Source organism: Rhynchophorus ferrugineus, unplaced genomic scaffold (genome assembly GCF_030347505.1).
Source record: "Rhynchophorus ferrugineus isolate W39M unplaced genomic scaffold, kcgeb_rfMv2 rfM3, whole genome shotgun sequence".
Taxonomy (NCBI): domain Eukaryota; kingdom Metazoa; phylum Arthropoda; class Insecta; order Coleoptera; family Curculionidae; genus Rhynchophorus; species Rhynchophorus ferrugineus.
The window spans coordinates 36214408-36234506 of NW_027472582.1; the positions used below are offsets into that span (position 1 = coordinate 36214408).

Sequence of the window (20099 nt, forward strand, 5' to 3'; positions counted from 1 at the left end):
GATTTTAATGATGATAATGAAAATGACTGATGAAGCCAATAATGTCAAGTTTCTAATAAAAATATTGGACACCTTACATTACTTAGTGCTGTCAAGGCTACAATCTACAAGTCTCATGAATGAGCATCTTTCTGAGTTCGCAAATATAAATTCCATTCCGAGGGTTAAGCATTCCCCCAAAATGATGGAAATTAAATAATTAATTAATTTGTCTGAGTATAGACCAGTTAGTCACATTAATTTGCTTTTCAAAATCGGAAACTCGCAATCCCGTTGAACTGTACTCTATATAAAATGCTAGTTAGATCAGTAGGTAGGCGAAGTTTAGTACAACTTTGATTATCAAGTTAATGACTAACTATTTAACCCTAAAAAAAGAAATAAAAATTAATGAATTAAACAGGTCATGTTTGGTGAATAAGAGTAGATAAGCGTTCTTTTCTGTGAGATGCTGCTTACAATGATGACTGTAACAGTTCTACCATACTTTCACAGCTCATTAAATAATGCTACTGTATTATATTTAGATGGAGCATTTTTGTTTTTAGCATAATTTTTTAGTATTACATTTCCATATTAATGTTATTTTTCTCACATTTAAAATAAAGAAATAAATAAAATATATTTTAATGTTTCTATTAATATTAGATACAAAATATGAAAGTCTTTAAAACACAATATATATTATTTTACTTAAAAAATACTATTTTATTTTATGAAAAAGAAAGAGGTGACTTGTTGAATGGCGATATAAAACGACACTAAGGATTTAAGGCTATCTGAATAAACAGTCTTCCAGTCTAGTCTATAATATCCAGTCTACAAACCATAGCAGTCTCTTGATATAACACCCACCTTCCTTCTAACTACGTGATCGTTATTCTGTTTGGACAATTTATAACTGTAAAATCGCTTGTGACTATCGCCTGTATATTCGTCTGCCAGTTCGCCTTTGGTGATCTTCTGTATTATCTTCTGTGTGGCCTTTGATATAATGTTCGTTATATCGAATGGTTTCCTTAGTTTTCTCAATTCTAATAGTTTAAGGATAAGAAACTGAACTAATACAATTTGCCTTTGGTAGCCGTTCACCTTGAACTGCAAGCTTCTTGTTTGGATTTCCAGTAGGCTAGGTTAGTTTACAGCAACTTTAGTTTGCCTTTGGTAGCCTTATACCCTGGCGTATGACGTTTTTTGCCAGAAATCCACGGACTAGGGGTATTTGTCAAAGCTTGAATGGTTCTTATTTAGAATAGTTATTTAGAATAGTTACTGACGGCTTTATAGCATCTTCAGTTCATCTTTCGTATCCTTACAACTTTAGCTGCGATACTTTTGCCCGAACTCCATTAAACTACGCCAAGGAATACTTCGAGTTTATCTATTTATAAGAAGTTTGATTTCATTTAAACGAATAAATTCAAAATAGAATAGCTTTATGACATCCTCGGAATTCTACCGACTGCGCGGGCTATGAAATTATTTATTTATATGAAACGGTTTAAAATACAAAAACTATTATTTTACTTAAAGAAACTTTTTAGTAGTTGGACCTGTTAACAGTCACGTGATATAACATATTTATATCATATTTTTTGTTAAAATTAGCTGTTATTTAGATATTTCTTTAATTAGATTCAGATTGTCAGTATATTGTGCCAAAAATTAAAATAATATCATTAACATTATATAATAGACTTGAATAATTGTTAATCATTTCAATTTAATTAAAGATCTCTCACAAAATTTTATATAAAATATATCGACTATAACTTATTAGATTAACTATATAACTATAAAGTTAGTTATATATTATTACTACAGTATTAGTAAACACAATGTTTAATATTATAGAACTATAGAAAAGCACTTGTTCGTCATTCAACCGTATCAATCAGGTCATATTTATAATATTTCAATCGGTAATACCATCACCAGATTAACGAGCGCACAGTTTTAAGAATAACAATTCTAAATGTCTTAAAGGTACCTATGTGGAAGCTTATATTGCCAGCAAAATTACGTTTCCAAGCCGAAGGAATTTTAATCGCTGATTGCACAAGCTTTAGCATTACGCTTTAGGTATACGTTTAAAGTTATTAGATGTAAAATGTGATATATCTGTGAAATCTTGGGAAATAAAAAGTACGATATATCTGTAGCAGTTTAAACAAATTTAGGTTAATATATGTAAGTAATTAACCTTTCGATATTCTGAGAATTCTACTGAGTGGCAACTGCAAGAACTAAAAAATAATTATTAAAACCGTTATTCAGTTTAGTTATTTAGTATTTGTGATACTGAATTGGTTTATAATTATAATATAAATTTTTTCTGTTTTTTATATTTTTATGTTTTTTAATTGATAATTTATATAGAATTTTTTATATATGTTAAGTACCTCTTGAGCTATATTTGTTATATTAGTAGCTATTACATATATTTTTTATTTAACAAAGAAAATATATTATAAAAGTTTATTATAAGCAGATATAGAGACTTAAGCGTATGTTGATGTGCCATTTCTTAAAATATATGGATGATGGCATATTTTGTACTAATAAAGTGAAAATATGTAATTAGCAAAATATCCTCCAAAAGAGCTATAAGATTTAATACTGATTTTCAATAAAAAAAAAACTGGAGAAGGTAAGATTGATAATATTTCCCTTGAAATCCTCCTATTTCTTCATTGAGGGAAGTACTCTATTAACGTTATCTTCGCTCCAAAGTTAAAGCAGAATATGATTAAAAAGGTGCACTGAGAGTGTAGAAAGTGTAGACAGGAGAAATTGAGAGGATGCTTAAATAATGTTCAGGTTTTGAGATTTATAAACATCAAAATAATCTCACACAATACCAGGGCTATAAGACTAATCCTATTTGTAAAATTATCGTTTTGGTTTTTTGAATTATTCAATGGACTCAAAAAGCAAAAGGCCTGAAGCAGACCTGAAGAAGCAGGACAGGACAGTTGTTACACACTGTTGCAAAATTATATAAAATTAATTGGGGTACTTCAGTAACAAATGTTTCTGCTTTGAAGGTGCAATCTGTAACGAGTACGAAACATAGGCTGATTTTAGTCAATTAACGAGGCTCCAATCCGAAATATATGAGTGATGTTAAAATATGAGCGATTATTTAAATTTCAAACCTAAAATATAAAGCGCATTGCGAGAACACATTACTCCACAACATCTCCGGATTTGGATGTGCACTCTCCTGCATAGAATAAGCCATAGAAAAGAATAAACTATGTTTTCCTCCTTTTCTAATGGCGGTCCATTCCTTTCGAGTCGATCCGTACGGTCGATCAGATCAAATCAACAAAAAATCTAGAAAATTTATATTTTGTGTTACATTAATAATTCTATAGTAATAATAATTAATTTGTTGTGATATTCTTGGTAGCCTAACATACATTGGTTTTAAAATATGGAAGAACAAGGGTAAGTGCAGAATATGAGATTAAATTTTTAAAAGTTATAAAATCCAAAGAGCATCAATTTTATTTATATTGGGAATTTTAGCTGCAAAATTTATAACATATCATTTTCAGAGACCTGGTATAGATATTAACATATACCAAAATTTAATGATAACAAGAACACGAATCAGGTGTGTCCATCAAGAATAGTAGCAAAAACTGTACTAACTGGTAATATTTAGATATTTATTTTAAGCATAATATATTTTAGTAATAATTTAAATTAATGTTGAGAGCTAAAGTTGAAGAATGGAAATTCAGATAATCAGAGAAGACGAAATTAGACAGCATTTTACTAAGATCTAAGAACAGTGTACAATGATACTTTGAAATAATTAAATTTACTAACAAAAGTAGATCTGGATCAAATAAACAAAATATAAAACTATCAACGACACCCTAATGATGTAATGACAAGGAAAATACAATGAATTATTATGTAAGAGTATAGGTAAATAAATTATTGTTTTGTAAAAATAATGATGTATTGACTGAGATGTCTTTCAGCTTTAGGCTAGTAAATGTTCATTAATGGGGTTTGTGGATCAATAATAGTAGCGATAATACTTGGAGCTTTTTAGAAAAATTTTACTGCTTTCTATATAGTAGTAGCTTTTTCGTTTGGTTTTAGCTATATGGGCTGTGCTTGATCTCAACGATTTTGGTCTTTTTTATGGTAATGTTTATTTATATGGTTCTTAGAGTTCCTGTTAATTGCTCAAATATGTAATATTGTGTAATATTTATATAAATATTGTGTTTTTATAAATACAGAAAGGCCTAAAATAGAACTGATTTTTATTATTTCATTTTGATTCAATAACTTTTTAAATAAAACGTGTTACTTCAAAAAAAATTCAATATTTATTTCCCTCCTTATATATAGTTTCAACATTAAATCAATTATTTATCATATTTGTGTATTTTTATTTATAAAAAATAATGATGATGTTAATATAATATTTTTATAAAGATAGAATAGCTGGACATATATCAAAAAAAATGTGTTATTTACAAAATTTTACTATTTTTATTTATTTTCTGAACCTATTTACTTGCTTAATATATTCGACAATAAATGTAATAATCACGACAAAAAAAAGTAAATAAAGCTGTGTATACGCAAGCGCCAAATCCGGAGATGTTGTGGAGTAATGTGTCCTCACATTATGAGGCATTTAAAATTAAAATTAAAACTGAAAACAAATCTTGCTAGGCAATACTCTATCTAATCTTGCTTCATTATTGGTCTGTTGTGAAGAAATGCTCGTAATAAGACAAAAGTACTTATTATAAATCAAAAACATTTAACAATAATAAGTCAATAGTCATTGTTATATTTGTGTTGCCCCCAGCCGGAAATTCTACCGAGCAGAAAAGAGTGGCGGGATCGGAGGCCTTGGCGGTGATTTTTGTTAACGATTTTTATGACCATGTGAGCAAGCTGTATCAGATAAAACAGATCAGCCGATAACACTTTTGTGAAAGTACCGCGACAAAATGGGTTCATGCTGTCGAAGTTTAGTTAGTTATTGTGACTACTCCCATTTAAGGCGAATATTCTCGAAACGTTCCTCACGATCTGATATTTTAGTAGAAAAGTGTAATGTTTTGATTAGCGTTGGGAACTATCGACTGAAAACAGTCGAAACAGTCGATAGTCAAAAAAATAGCGACTGAAAATAGTAATTACTATTTTCAGTCAAATGCACGGTTCGACTGTTTTTTCCATTCGTGATGTCAGACGAAGATGTACGAATTCTTGTCTATATAAAATGTGAGATAGGGAAAGACGGAGATAAATGCTTGGAGCAGTTAATTTTAAATGTCTTTATATTCCTCAATGATAGTAAAAGCGAGACAGAGATGTATATATATATATTCATTCACGTGATAACCTTAGGAAAGAAAAGGCAAACAAAATTTCTAATTTCGTAATTTCTATTATCATGTAATAAATAAAATAAATTTAAAGGAAGTAGGATTACTTTTATACTGATTGTTCTGTGGATGTGTAAAAGGAATGGAATATTAACACCACAAATGTTTTTTTGTGTTTTAATATATTAATTGCTATTTTTAAATAACAGCATAATAAATATAAATAGTAGAATACAACTTAAATAAAATCTAAAAACTAAAGATTTTCAATAACCAGAACTACTTAATAAAATGTAAACGTATACCTAATCATTAAAAAATTTAATCCATGATGAACCTAAAAATGATCGTAAAATAACTACCACACCCTTTTTAAATAAAAGTTTTATTTACTTTTGAATGGAAATATTTTTAAATTACTGTGTATTATCATGTTCAACTTTTCTCCCGTGAGGCGATTTCTTTGATCTTTAATCATTTGCCCAGATTTTGAATAAACTCGTTCCCAGGGGACATATTTTACGTGTAACTGATATAATTCAGGTAGTTTCATTTTATGGGTTTGCGAAAAAACTAATGTGTTTTCTAAACGCCTAATAAATGGAATTTCCAAATACTGCTAAATCTGTAAAGTTGCTGCAGTACTTGGAGTAATTACTTCTTTCATTCTAGCCATTTTTTTTTATCAAAATATCTCCAGATGTCAATACATTCTTGGTCAGTAGTTTTGTCTTTCGTTTTTGTATCGCCACAGCATTATTTCCAATACCAAATCCTGCTTTTTTAAATCTAGGATCTAAAAATGTGGATTTCCCGCATATCTTATTTATTTCTAAAATTGCCAGTCTTTTATTGACGACATCTAATAGACAATTTTGTTATTTTTTCTCCATCCACTTGTTAAAATCCTGGACTTGATGGAATGTTGTAGTCCTCTTATTAACCGTATAATTGAATATATCGTTGGGATATCTTTCTCCAGATAACTCGGTGGGCATTATTTTAATGGGCTTTAAAAGTTGAAAACATTCTGTTAAGATAGTCCATTCGTTAACAAATAAAAACTGTGGTGCTCTTCTTAATAGCCAACAAAATAAATTGTTGAATATTAAAGTAGAATTTTCCTATCAGAAAATGTATCCATTAGAAATATTTAATATACTTTATTCACCTCTTTACGGTTAATATTTTTAAAATAAAATTAACAACTGCTACCGTAAACAAAATTTCAAATCTTTTAGATCTATGCAATTTCTGAAACCTTTTGAACCTAATTTTGGTTTTGAAGCTTTTAGGAAAAAAGTTTCGACAAACAAGAGGCTTGGACTAAAATCGTGAAAGTTTGTCATACCAGTCCAAAGTATTACCTACTATGCCAGTTAAAAGTATCTTACTATTTATCATTTACAATTTAATTATTTTACCCTCGAAAACTAGCGTTCCAAAATGCTGCTATATTAATTTACAATATATAGTTATTCACAAATAAACTACAAAAAAACATAAAACCACATATATTACATATAAATCTATATAAGCATAAATTCGGTGCATTACTTTCAAGGTCGCGCCTAGAACGGAAGGCCAGAACTTTAAAAATCAGTCGAATGAACTAGTAGAACCGAAAATAGTAACTAAAACGACTGAAACAGTCGATAGTAAATAGTAATAAAATCAGTCGGACCAAAAATAGCGATTAAAAACAGTCGAATGAAAACAGTTACTAGTAAAAACAGTCGAACCAAAAATGGCGACTGAAATAGTCGATAGTAAAAAGATGATGTCAGTTACTGAACAGTCGATAGTCGATTTCAGTCGATTGTTCCCAACACTAGTTTTGATGTATCCACCTAACATATATATTTGATATATTTAAAAGTTATGATTGTTTTTTTTATTATATTATTTATTATTATATTATATTTACTCTCTTCAAGATAATTTATATTTCTAACTATTTTTCAAGTATTTGCTCAAGCAAATTAGTTTAATCATAATCGATTTTTTTGGGAATGTTTGCTTTAGTGTTATGAGTTATTATCGATAGTACTTTGTATTGATTTTGTTCGGCTTCAAATGTGCTGCGTTGTCCTAGTAGCCTCGATTTTGCTGTAAAAGTTATTTCTTTCTCCGGTAAACATTTAAATGTGAAAAATCGTATTTCCTATTTCTTTCTTCATTTCTTAATTCAGTTTTTACGTCCAATAATGGTCATATAATTTTGGCCAGTTTGAACGTTATCGTTATGTTTTTTTAAAACCTTGATTATTTCACGGATTTTGAGTCATTAATCTGTATTTTCCAATCTCTAGTTCGACTGTGTACTTTGTTGACTATTAATTGTAGCTATTCTATAACTGTAGGTAAAGATGTACCTTTTACCAAAATGACCTATATATATTATTTAACCTATCTACTATGTTATACGTATTTTATATTCTACTATATAGATAAAATTTACTTTAATATCTACCTAAACGTATTTATTTATTTACAATATTATACAAGGAAAAAGTGGAGGAAGTATGAGGAAAAATAGTAATAAAGAAAATTTGATTGAAAATAAAGAGAGCTTCAGGCCCTGGGGATCCGCTAACTGGCTTAGGTGATTTACAAATGTATTAACTAAACTCTCGCTGGGAATCGAACCCGCGATATACCTTTAGGAGCTAAATGTTTTAACCATTACACCATAGAAGCAGTTTTCTACAATATTTCTACGAGGTCTTATATATTACAGTTAGTGCTTTAAAAACAAACTGAAAGGCTTTTGCACCGAACGACTCTCGATTTTCGTCACACCAGCTCAGCAATAACATTATACAGAAATATTTGATTATTATAGATAAATAATATATAAAAACTTTGTACGTGTCTTTGAAATTTGAGCGTTTCCCTCGATTTCTCCCATCCCCTTCTCCGATCAGATCCTGTCTAGGTTCCAATGGGATCACCTTGGAAGTGCGCTCTTTCAAATAAAAAAAAATAATTTTTAAAAATCGGCCAACAATCAACTGAACAAATCGGCGAATATACATTTAAAAAATATGTACAGCCGAACATAGAACCTCCTTCTTTTTCGAAGTCGGTTAATAAGAGTAGTTTGAGGTTACTACTCTGTGGAATTATAGTTGAAATAGATTTGGAATTTGAGAATGCCATTTTATATGTCGATTTAAACATTCTTTCTTCGAGAGGATAGTACTCCAGAAATTGCTTATGCATCAGTTTGAAATACTGTACCCTCAAACGCCTGCGGGACTTCTAGAATTCTTCAATAACTGCTGTTACTCTGTGTTACTCTACTTATTTACATAAATATATTATTTTACTGTATTTGATTTATATTAATAATTATTAATAGATATGCGTAATAGTATACATATTCATAGTTATACAATTAAAAATTAAAATGTCATGCTGTTGTGGTTACTGAATCGTGTGGTTGTTTCTTAAAGGCTGAATTATAAATATTCTTCTGCAAAAACGACTTTGTTTTGCAATATGCAACAAAGTTCGTGAATTCTGGTAACCTTTAAAGAAAGTCGTGTTTCTTTGGACCATAAATTCTCGGAAATTATTGCAAATATGTCAACAAAATATCAAGTGTTTTTTTATTCACCTCCTTTTATTGTTCGTTGAAGCAAAAATAATACGCTTTTAATATTTATTGATGACTTATATTTTTATATTTTTATGGAAATTTTTAAAATTGGTTTATGAATCTTTATAGTTGCATATATTATTTTAAATATTGTGCAAACCTTCTTTTGCTTGAATTAAAATTCATTTAAATTTAACTACATTTTTTTGTTGGCATTGTTTTAAGGCTTTTAAATTAATGGGAATATTGAAATAATATTAAATGTAGATTAGTTTACACAATTTTCCATTTACTTCAACCTACATTTTTAATCGTTTCTAGTTATAGCTATTATGATGATTTTGTATTTTTAATATATTTTGAGTTTCATTCATTTTATAGGAATGCGATTAACTACAATATGATTTTGAAAAATTATTTTTGGGGTTTCACAACAGTAAAATGGTTATTATTATGCTTTAATAATCGAGATATATTTTTGTTTTTACTGGTTTAATTAATTTATTTTTGTTAAAATACCTGAAAATTTTTCAAGTAATATCATATTAGGTTACATAGCTTTAAAATATTTTGAATGTTATATGTTTTAAATTTGATTGATTAGTCAATATATACCATTAGATAAAAATGTTATGGTATATTATTTATATTGTATACTATACCATTTCATTATTAATCATTATATTCATATCAATTATTTATTACATTATTATACGCATTATCATAAATATGGAGCATTTCTGTAAATGCATTTCATCGAATATCATATTAAAATACTATTAAAAGAGCATCACTGTTACGACAATATGAGAGGGATTATCAGGCATTTATTTTAATAAATTTTCCGATGTAACATTCTATGCTCATTCTTACATTTAACTGTTCAAATATCCTAAATAATTTCTTGAAAATTTTGGTTTTGATATATTTCTTTTCTAGTATTCTTTGTCGCAACTTTTCCAATTCTCTCTTTTCGAGCTGCTGAATTTTATCTATGGAAGAAACTAATAATTTAAGTTTGTGATTCATATCCATCTCGTTTACTATAGACTTAGGATAGGATTATAGAATAGATTTTTATTTCCTTGCCTTTGCACAATCCCTTTAATGATATTTTTCTAATTTTACCTTAACCTGACAGTCAATAACAATATTTAAAATGAATTTATACGTGTGTTAAAGTTAACAAAATAATATGCACTATATTTATCAGTTTTAAATTATTTATTTTCGTGTTCAAGAGTGATTTTTTAGCCTGATGTTTAAATTTATATTATTTCCATATACATTTCCTTCAGTGAAATATGTTTATTAACGTTGTATCTATCAATGGTAAAATTTACATTATTTCATTTCAACGCAAACATTTCATTGGATAGTATTTTTAAATTTCTAAGGCATTTTGAATTTCTATGTATTTATCAGCATGATTATTAGTTTATTTTTAATAAAACAAGTCACTCCTCAGCTGTTGTTTTCGTTGATGTGAAGAAGATGAAGATTTCGATGAAGTTGATGTTTTCGTTATTACGAAGATTAGCTTATATTAAGAACGGAGAAATACTGTATTTATAAACAGATTTCCATAGTTAGAGGAAGTAAAATTTAAGCTAACTAGATATAACTATTAAGCACAAGAAGAAAGTATTAGACGACAGTTTGTATCTGTAATTTAAGCACGAAAATTCTAGGTTATCAGTTCAGAGTAAATTATCGTAACTAGAATAAGAAAGTAATTATAAAAATGCAAGCGGTCGTGTGGGTTGGACAATGGTCAAGGTTGACGTTAAAAACAGTAATTACAAGAGTAAGAGAAGCGGACCGGAAATCTGTGACAGAAAAATAAATATAATGATATTTGATAATAGACCGATCTAATTGTCCATATTAATTAATGTCCCAATAATCGTATATTAATTAGTTATATTTTTATAGTTTGTTGATTTTAATTGGAGTTATTTTTCATGATTATAAACCTTATCAAATTAGAAATTCAAGACACAAGTAAAACAACTATTATCAGGCCTCTAAGTAAATATAATGTTAATAGACACTATAAATAATTTGCGAACTTGGAAATATCATATTTAAATTTATATGAAAGATCAGGACAGCCAATCATAATCAAATACATTTTATGAAGGTGTCTTTAGCTCAAAGAATAATCCGATACATTCTATTTTGTTATATATTATGGGATAAATTGATATAATCTAAATCACAAATTAAATTCAGTAATTACTAAATAATAAACAGTAATAGACAACTTTTTAAATTAGTATAGGTATTGTAAGTACTATTCTAATACTATTTTGTACTTAGATAATAATGTTATTACAAATATTATTGCTATAACAATTTTTTATAATATATGCGATGAGATTGTTGTTGATGATGATAATACTTCGAAAATATATTAGTTATTTTAGCTGTTTAATTTTAATGTTTGTGATTATAAACTTAATTGTTTTAAAATTCTTAATTAATCAATAAATTTATCCTTTAATTTCAGATCAGTGCAAATAGTGAATAAATTAGGAATGCCCTAAATTAATGCGCCGAGGGCTATGAAAACAAGAATAATAACCAGAGGGACATAAGAAAAAAATGTGAATAAGCTGATACAGTGAATATTCGAGTACAATGGCGTTGAAATTGAGGAAGGATATTAAAAAATCTTCTTACTATGTGTGGTTCTTGGGAGCAAAGGAGTCAAAAGGTCTTAGAGGTTCTGAATATATCATACCCGTGGTGAAGCATTTGGAAGAAAGAGAGAAGGACGTTGAGCCATTTAAAGTTACCCTACAAGTAAGTGTGTTTAATGTATGTTTTTCTAATAAAATTAATACATATTAGACTGTGAGAATAAATAAAAAGAAGAAATGTATTAAGATTTTGTTATTAATGTAGTAGGTTTAGTAATAATGAGCAAAATGTTTCATTAACAAAATAGACGGTGGATCTTGGCTGATATCTTCTATTTAAAAAAAAACATAAAATTTAAACAAAATACTGCTACTGCTAAATATTTTTTATCTGTAATGCAGGGAAATTGCGATGCTGAAGCACCTGGCAATAGTTGATTCGTTCGTCAGATGCTAAGCTATCATACATTTTTTTGAAAGTTTGAGCTAGGTTTTTGTTTCGTTGGTTTCTTGTATTGGTTCCTCCAGTATTTTGAATTCAATTTTGAGCGTTCCATAATTAGTGTACCCTGAATAATCAATAATAACGACGAAAAAATAAAAGGAAATCAGGAATCAAGAAGGTCAAAATCATCGAATTTAATAGTTAGCCTAGGTTTTTTCTACTCATACTTCGCATTTTCACCACCGGTTATCAATGATTCCCACCAACGGTATCTTAATATATCATTTCATTTAAAACAAGTTCTAGTTTGATCATTTCATCTCAATTGCTCAAATCAACGCAGGCGCATTTCAGTAACTCTCTAATAAAGATATGTAAAATCTCTATAGAAACTATTGCCTCTTGGTTTGACGAACATTGTTTCTCACGAAATATTCTTGCCAGAAGAGAAAAAAATTAAAAAGATCTGCTGAATAAATTGCATTGTGAAACATTGTCTATTCTAGTTAATCATTGATCAGTGCTATACCTATTTCGTATACGGTTTTTTAAAATAAAGACTTCATTTAAATATTGATCAATATGATTATAGTAAATTCTTAAACTATTGATACTTAAATATTATTTAGTAATTATTTATTACATAAAAATTTTTGCCTAAAATATCAATATATTCATATATCGAGCAAAAAAATATCGATGAAAGAATATCTATTTCTTTGAAATGTCGATAATTTTTCGGAATCCCTACTTTCATGATGATAAATATATGCTGTTCCGTGAAATCATTGGGAAATATAGTATATCACTCATTTTTAGAGTTATGAAGAAATAGCTGGTATCCAATGTTAATTATAATTTAGTTATAGGTGTTAATAACACCGCAATTTCTTTGCTTTTAATTTTAAACAAATATTTATTTATGATTTTTATCATATAAAATGACACATTTTTTGTACAGGGGACACAACTCAACAAGTGATCTTCTGAAATGTATTTTGTTAATACTTTCGTATATTCCTTCATATGTTTCGTATTTTGCCTCGACAAACTTGATTTCCACAACAGCAATAATTTTCCTATGCCCGTTATAATGTGCTATTACAGTAATTTAAATAAACGCATCCTCCAAACTAGTCAGTTAGAAAATACTTTCAACGCATTGTTTTTATTGTTTTACAACACGTTAAGAAACAACTCTACTTTCTATTTCGTTTAGTCTCTATTTTATCTAAAAATGGCCGTGTTATTATTAGCGCTCATAGTTCTATGATGAGTTTATTGGCTTTTTTGTTCCATTTAATTCAGTGCAGAAAGCTAGTAACTGATCCGTATAATCGGGCCTTTCTCATAATTTTTTTTAGTCAGTTTTTAGTGACGGTTTTTATTCTAATGGTATTTTAATTAAGTTTTAAAGCTTGTTGTGATATCTTTGTAAAATGTTAAATGTTACTGCATTTTTTAAAAACATTGGATTTTTATACATAGGTATAGCCTTTTATAAGTAATTAGAAGACTCGATAACTTGCATCTACATCTATTAGAAATTTTCTCCGACAATAACAATAGCCTCATCGCGTGCTCACTGGAAGGTAGTTTTTCAGGTTTGATGATGATATTATGATCAGATTCTGATCGAATGCTGTCTTGAATATTTTTACTAAATCGTTGTTCTGGCGAAGGAAGGTTTGTTGTTCTTGGATAACAGTTCTCTTCACTGTTGCATTGTGAGCACAACGCCTATAAATTTCCGCATAGTATCTGGTAATAGTAAAAATACTTCTAGTAAGAGATAAATTTGTTCTTGTTTCTACAATTGCCTAGGAATTTTTTAACAGGAATAGTGGGCATGCAACTGTTTTGTACAATATGCGTTGCGCCAAAGAACACCATTTGGAAACAATTATTTTATTACTACATGTTGGCCAAGGGGAATAGAAGAATTAAACGATTGATATTTCCTTAGCAATATCCGATATCTTGGCACCATAATCTATTTCTGGATGGTAGTAGGGTGCTTCTCGTTTTTGGATCATAGAAGCACTGCGTCTATAAAATCGCTCAATTACATAGTGTCGTGTTTGCTGTTGTGTTTCCTATGTACGAACTCATTGCATTCTAAGCCTATTCTCTTCATTTCTCATTCACTCTCGAATGCAATTGTGACATACCTATTCGAATATTATAATTTTTGTCTCTCCCTGATCATCAATGCGGTTAGCACATGAGGTGATCTACCTCGGTTGATTGACCTCGACGACCTAAGTCAGAATGGATAGAGAAGACGACTTCTTGTAATTGTTTATCATAAAAGTAAAGAATGTTCTAGCGCATTAAATTTGTGATTAAATAATAACAAATGTAAAATACGTTTACAAATTTTATTTTACCATAAACAGTCACAACATATTTCAACTCTATTCTTGGCAAATATTTACTAGGACACAATTGGAATACGATTCAATATTAACACATAGTTATATTGTATTTGCCATATATGCCATTGTTTTTCAATTGATTTTCACGTTATTGAATCGATGTATCTATCAAAAATACTTACATGTGTATGAAATATAAATAGTGGTAAAATATTCAACGGCCAATGCCGAGAAAACAAAATTGTTGTTTTTACTATTTTGTTTATTATTATATTACTATTTTAGCTTATCATTATATTAATATTTTCTTTATATTATTCCATTTTTTCAATATACTTACTTACCTAATCGGTCCAACCGATTTTGAGTTTTAGTATTACAAATGAATAGAAATTCATTTTTATATATACATATAAGATTACAACTAATTTATATATTGCTGATCAATTATTAATTATGTTATTGTTGCAGGTGTCCCATAAAGGTTTGAAGATTATTCAAAATGTGGTATCTCAAGGCCCTAAGAATTCAAAACCCAAAAACGAAACCATAAAACATTTCATACCACACAATACCATCACCTACGTTTATCAGCACGAGGACATTATCGCCTGCATCCTGCTATTATTCAATCCCGTGACGAAATGTCCATTACATGTCCACGCCTACAGGTAAGAAAAACATATACTGCATCTCTTTAAGCGATTGTTGTTTCAAATAAGCATGCGATATGACGAAATAAATAATTTACTACTATATGTAATAAGGCATGTTTAATAATTTACTTTGAAATAACAGTATACAGTTATAAATTTATACATTTACGACTTCGACTTGCAAAGGAACAAAATTGGACATCGTCGATAGTGAGCACGCATGAAAATAAAATGATGTATATAATTATTCGTAATAAAGCACTTTTATTAATAGAAATACAATAATTTTAACTTTAAGACTTTATCATTAATCCATAGCCTGCAGCCTGAGAGTGTCTAGTGTTTAATTCTGAACCGATACCTTGCTCTTGCTATTGTTCGCCATAATTTTGGATTCTTATAATATTTCGGTTATTCATATTGTATGAAACTTCACTCCTTCACTACATTCACTTTGTATGAAATTTTTTCATATATTTTTGGGGCTATTCACTATGATTTCCACTCAAAGGGTTTATTTTATCACAGAAGATTCTGAGCAATTTGTTCCCCTTTCATTTAACATACATATCCAAACCATTCTAATCTGCGACCTTATTATTTAACGGTTTACTGACTGTTGTGTATCAAATGAATGAATTCATTTGATACGTAGATTTTTTTACAATGTTTACTATATCATTTTTATTGTATAAAAAAATATTGCTTTCTTCCTGGCTGACAGTACTCGCTTTGATCGCAACATTTTTGTGAGCAGAGTCTGAATGTTGGTTTTTCCACCGGCTCTGAACATTTCTCGGCAACTTCAGCGGTCTTAGAACACTTTAATGATTTTATTGCCCTTCACAATTTGTCTATCGTTGGTACATCATGAAGACACGGAGTTTTTAGAATGTGAATTGTTGGCGGAGTAGTCAAAGATCTGTGGTGGGTTATTGTTGTAGAGCTGCACGATGCAACTCCCTCCGTTGTTCGAAACGCTTATCGTATGACCTTACGAAGCTTCGATCTGCTTTTTGTATATTGTCTTTGATAAATTCATTTTTACCCCTCGATCACGTCTCGATGAAGCAACTTCCAAATCGGTATCCAAACCATTCCAGTAGACTTCTTATTTTAGATTTGGTTTTTACCTAATGTCTCTTTAAACTGTGATATTTCTCGAAATTTATTAGTTTTGCTTGTTTTTATTGATCATCAGTAGACATTCGACATACTTTAGTGGTACAGTCAACAATTGTTTCAAATATTTTCTTATCTGTGCATCAATTTCAGTATCGTTTAAGTATTCTAGTGCCCCAGGTTTCTTTGTCGTTTCGATTTCAAAATCCATCTAATATTTTAGATTCCGCAAGTAGCTCCAACGATGATTGATTGTAGACTTTTAACGACAACAGTTTGTAACAGTTCAAGAAATAATAATAAATCCTTATCAAGGAAATAATACTAAATTAAATATTTAGTGTGTATCATCATTACTAAAATATCCTTTTAACAAGTCAAACTCTTAATAAGGAATATTCTTTGAGTATTATGAGCTGTTTGGCTCTAAATATTTGCTTCAAAAAAGGTTAGCATTGTAGACTAATTACTTAGTTTTTTTTGCATATTTTCACATTTTCATTTCGCAACTGTTCCATTCACCATATTTAGCCTTAGGTAGGTAGTATTTTCTTTTGAATTATAGACGACATCGCGTAAAAAGTCATACATTATAAAATATCTACCGGAGACACCTCAAAATCTTATTATATTTCAATAATTAGGTATCATTTTCATACATCATTCTTTCACCATCATTTTTGTGCAAGTTAAGGTGAAAATATCTCAGTTGACTATGGAACGATTTCCGTTAAAAAATATTAAATTTTTTACATGCACATTCTACCTTTTTCTTAGCTCCAAGATATCTCATGCAGCGCTTTTCCAACATCAGTATTCATTCTCTAAATCTGGAGACTCTAAACATATTCATTTGCGGCACTCTCAGTTTTTCACTGCTTGCTAAGGGCTTGCGAGAACCAAATTGAGGGGAACAAATGTCAATATTAATGACACGTACATCCAGGCAGATAATATAATTTACTGATTGGATCGCTATTTCTATGTCAAACCTTTCCCTCTTATTAAGTTCACTGTATATTAACTTTACTTTTTGTTTTTTTTTTACAATGGGAAAAGACGAGTTTTGAGAAAAAGGTGAAAACGGACATTTTAAAAATAATATTTTAATAATATTTTATACAAACATTTCTATAAACTGTTCTTTTTTAATTTTTCTTCGATTGGGGTTTTCTGTCGTTTATTTTGTTAATATATAATGACTATAATTCTAAATATTTTAAATGGCTGTTGTTTTGTTCAAGGGACTACAGCTTTATTTTGCGTATATTCAATTGTGGGTAAAGCTCATAAATTAGCAGATTATTGAATAGTAAAATCTATTTCAATTTATAAAATCCCTTTTCTATAGTTCAATACCATAAAGAACGAAAACAATTAATAAGTTTCTTTAAAAACAAGTCATTTTAGTCACCTTGCATATCGGTATATATATTTAACGTTCGTATATCAGATATAAATAAAATTCTGTGTTATTTTTTTAAAAATATATTTTAAAGTCTCCTTTTACCAACTATGAGTTTATCTGGACAGGGCCTAAAGTTTAACGTGTGCTCCGAACCACGGTCTGCATTAAGCCTACCGACTGGCGAGTGACCAATACTAGAAATCATCCCAGGAAACATCCTGTTTTACCCAGCCTGGTTACTGGCGTGACTGGGATCATTTTCTTTCGTCGAATTTTACACTTTTGCCTAACATTCACAAATTTTAAACAATCACAAACATAAATTTACGACCATGCCCCAGCAGGATTCGAACCCGCGGCTATCGCAACAGTAGGAGGGCCGTCCCATCGTCTTTACCACTGTGTCACCAAGCCGGTAATACTGTGTTATTGATATCATATTAGAAAACAGGAAGTAGGATATTGTTTTAATAATGTATAACATTGGGACACAATATAATTTCAACTATATAACAAATGGTTAAATTAGGCATGGCGTTAATACATGTTATAAATTATGCAATATTATTATGTTTAAATTGTGTAGATATACATAAGGTAAATTAACTGGAAATTTGAATTTATAGCTATTATATGTAATTTGAACATTGTTGTTAAATTATAGGAAACATGATGATACCCGAGGCTTTTGTGGGATTCATTAAGATTAACGAGGTGAACGCGCAAATAGTTGACCATCGAACAGTTAGATACCAAAGCCGCACACAAGAAACAACGAAGTAGATAATTTAATTTAATCTGATTTCACGGTTGAAAAGTACAGATCTTACAGAAGGAGCTGTTCACTTTAAGGGTCATTTTCAACGGTGTAACATCGTTATGTTCATTGACTAGATAAAAAATTAAAGGGAAAGATAAGTGTCTAGTAATTTATTTTATATTCACGATATTGGTAAATCATAAATTAATGCCAACATAATTTTATTTTTAAAATTGTACTTATTTTCCAAAATGGACTTCTTCACTGGTTCTGAGTAGTGACTCACTGACTCACAGACTGTTGATCGGCTTGAATATTGTAATTGTTTGAAGCGTAATTACATAAAATATTACGGCATATTTGTCTTATTCCCCGAAGAATAATTAAAGTAGAATGTGCTAATGTCAAGTAGTTGAAGTCAAATACATAAGAAATCGCTGTAAAACTTAATGGTACACTACGATTTGGTTTTGTAAATTCTTATATGTTTACATTGGAAACAATTATTTTATTAGCAATGAAACTCAACAACGTCAGATTTCGGATATTCATCCATAGATATGTTTTGAAATTTGGATACAATTTTTTGCTTGGATAAACCATTTGATAAAGTTTATATTTACCTAGATTTAAGCTATCATAAAAATTAATTGTAGGTTAGTCGGAAACGACTAGTAACAATGTAATAATTGAATATTAAAAAAAAACATAAAATAAAGTACTGACGTATAAGCAAATTTTTAAGCTTATTCGAAGATATGGAATTCAGGTATGCGATTGTGGGCAATAAAAAAACAATTTCGGCATAATATGGCGCTTTCAGAAATAAGTACTGATTGGTATTAGAAGAGTTTTCGACATGTTGTTGTTAATTTCCTAGTTAAAATACACTTTAATATTATATATGGTTCTATTTGTAATTTTACTGTTAATGTTTAATATCTAAATATTACTGTTAATAATTTTGCTCCAGAAAATGTTATAATCAAAAAAATGTTAAATAAAAGTTATTATATTACTTATAAGACCAATAATTCGATTTCTTTTATGTACCAGATTTCCAAGCTGACATGTTTTCAACATCAAAAGTTAATTTGTGATAATAATGGAGCTCTTTATCACCATGTCGATGGGTAGTACAATGGACAGTCATAATATTAATACGATATCAATCAATTAAATTCTGAATAGTAATCGTTTTATTTAACAAGGTCGATTTCTGTTCATTAAAAGATTATTACAAATTAATCAAAAACTCTCCCATCTTCATTACATCAGAAATTATAGTGTTTTTTTTTGGTTATAGATGCGATTCGTTAGAAACAGCGTCCCATTTGAAGCAGCAACTTCAGATTCTCATCGAACGACCAGAAAATCAGAAGAAAATGGCTGAAATAGAAAATAGATTGAAGCCTGTTGAAAAATCAAAAAAATTGGAAAGTAGTATTGGTAGCGATACTGGTACTTCGAGAGGGGAATCAGAAAGCAGTGAGGAGAGGTGATATTATTTCTATGCTATTTAGTTAACTTATTTAATATTGGTTTTTAATATCTAATTAGATATGCAATGGAAAATACAAGGATATCTACCCTCTATGATTCCGTGGCAGCTGAATTAAGAGAGAAGTTGGGAAAGAAGAATTCACCAATTCTGTTGCCTCCAAGAGATTACGATACTGTACATAGACAGAAAGGAAATCTCACAGGTA

General features: G+C 29.2%; 1 protein-coding gene across 2 annotated transcripts in view; it reads left to right on the forward strand.

Annotated features, from left to right (window-relative positions):
- Positions 1-20099, forward strand: part of LOC143193136 (uncharacterized) — a 153016-nt gene that overhangs the window by 81868 nt on the left and 51049 nt on the right. For both annotated transcript variants that reach the window (XM_076399118.1, XM_076399120.1), the window contains exons 3-6: positions 11489-11784; positions 14916-15115; positions 19697-19888; positions 19951-20096. In XM_076399118.1, the coding sequence (XP_076255233.1) occupies positions 11620-11784; positions 14916-15115; positions 19697-19888; positions 19951-20096 (703 nt within the window). In that variant the 5' untranslated portion in view covers positions 11489-11619. The remainder of the gene's footprint in view (positions 1-11488; positions 11785-14915; positions 15116-19696; positions 19889-19950; positions 20097-20099) is intronic.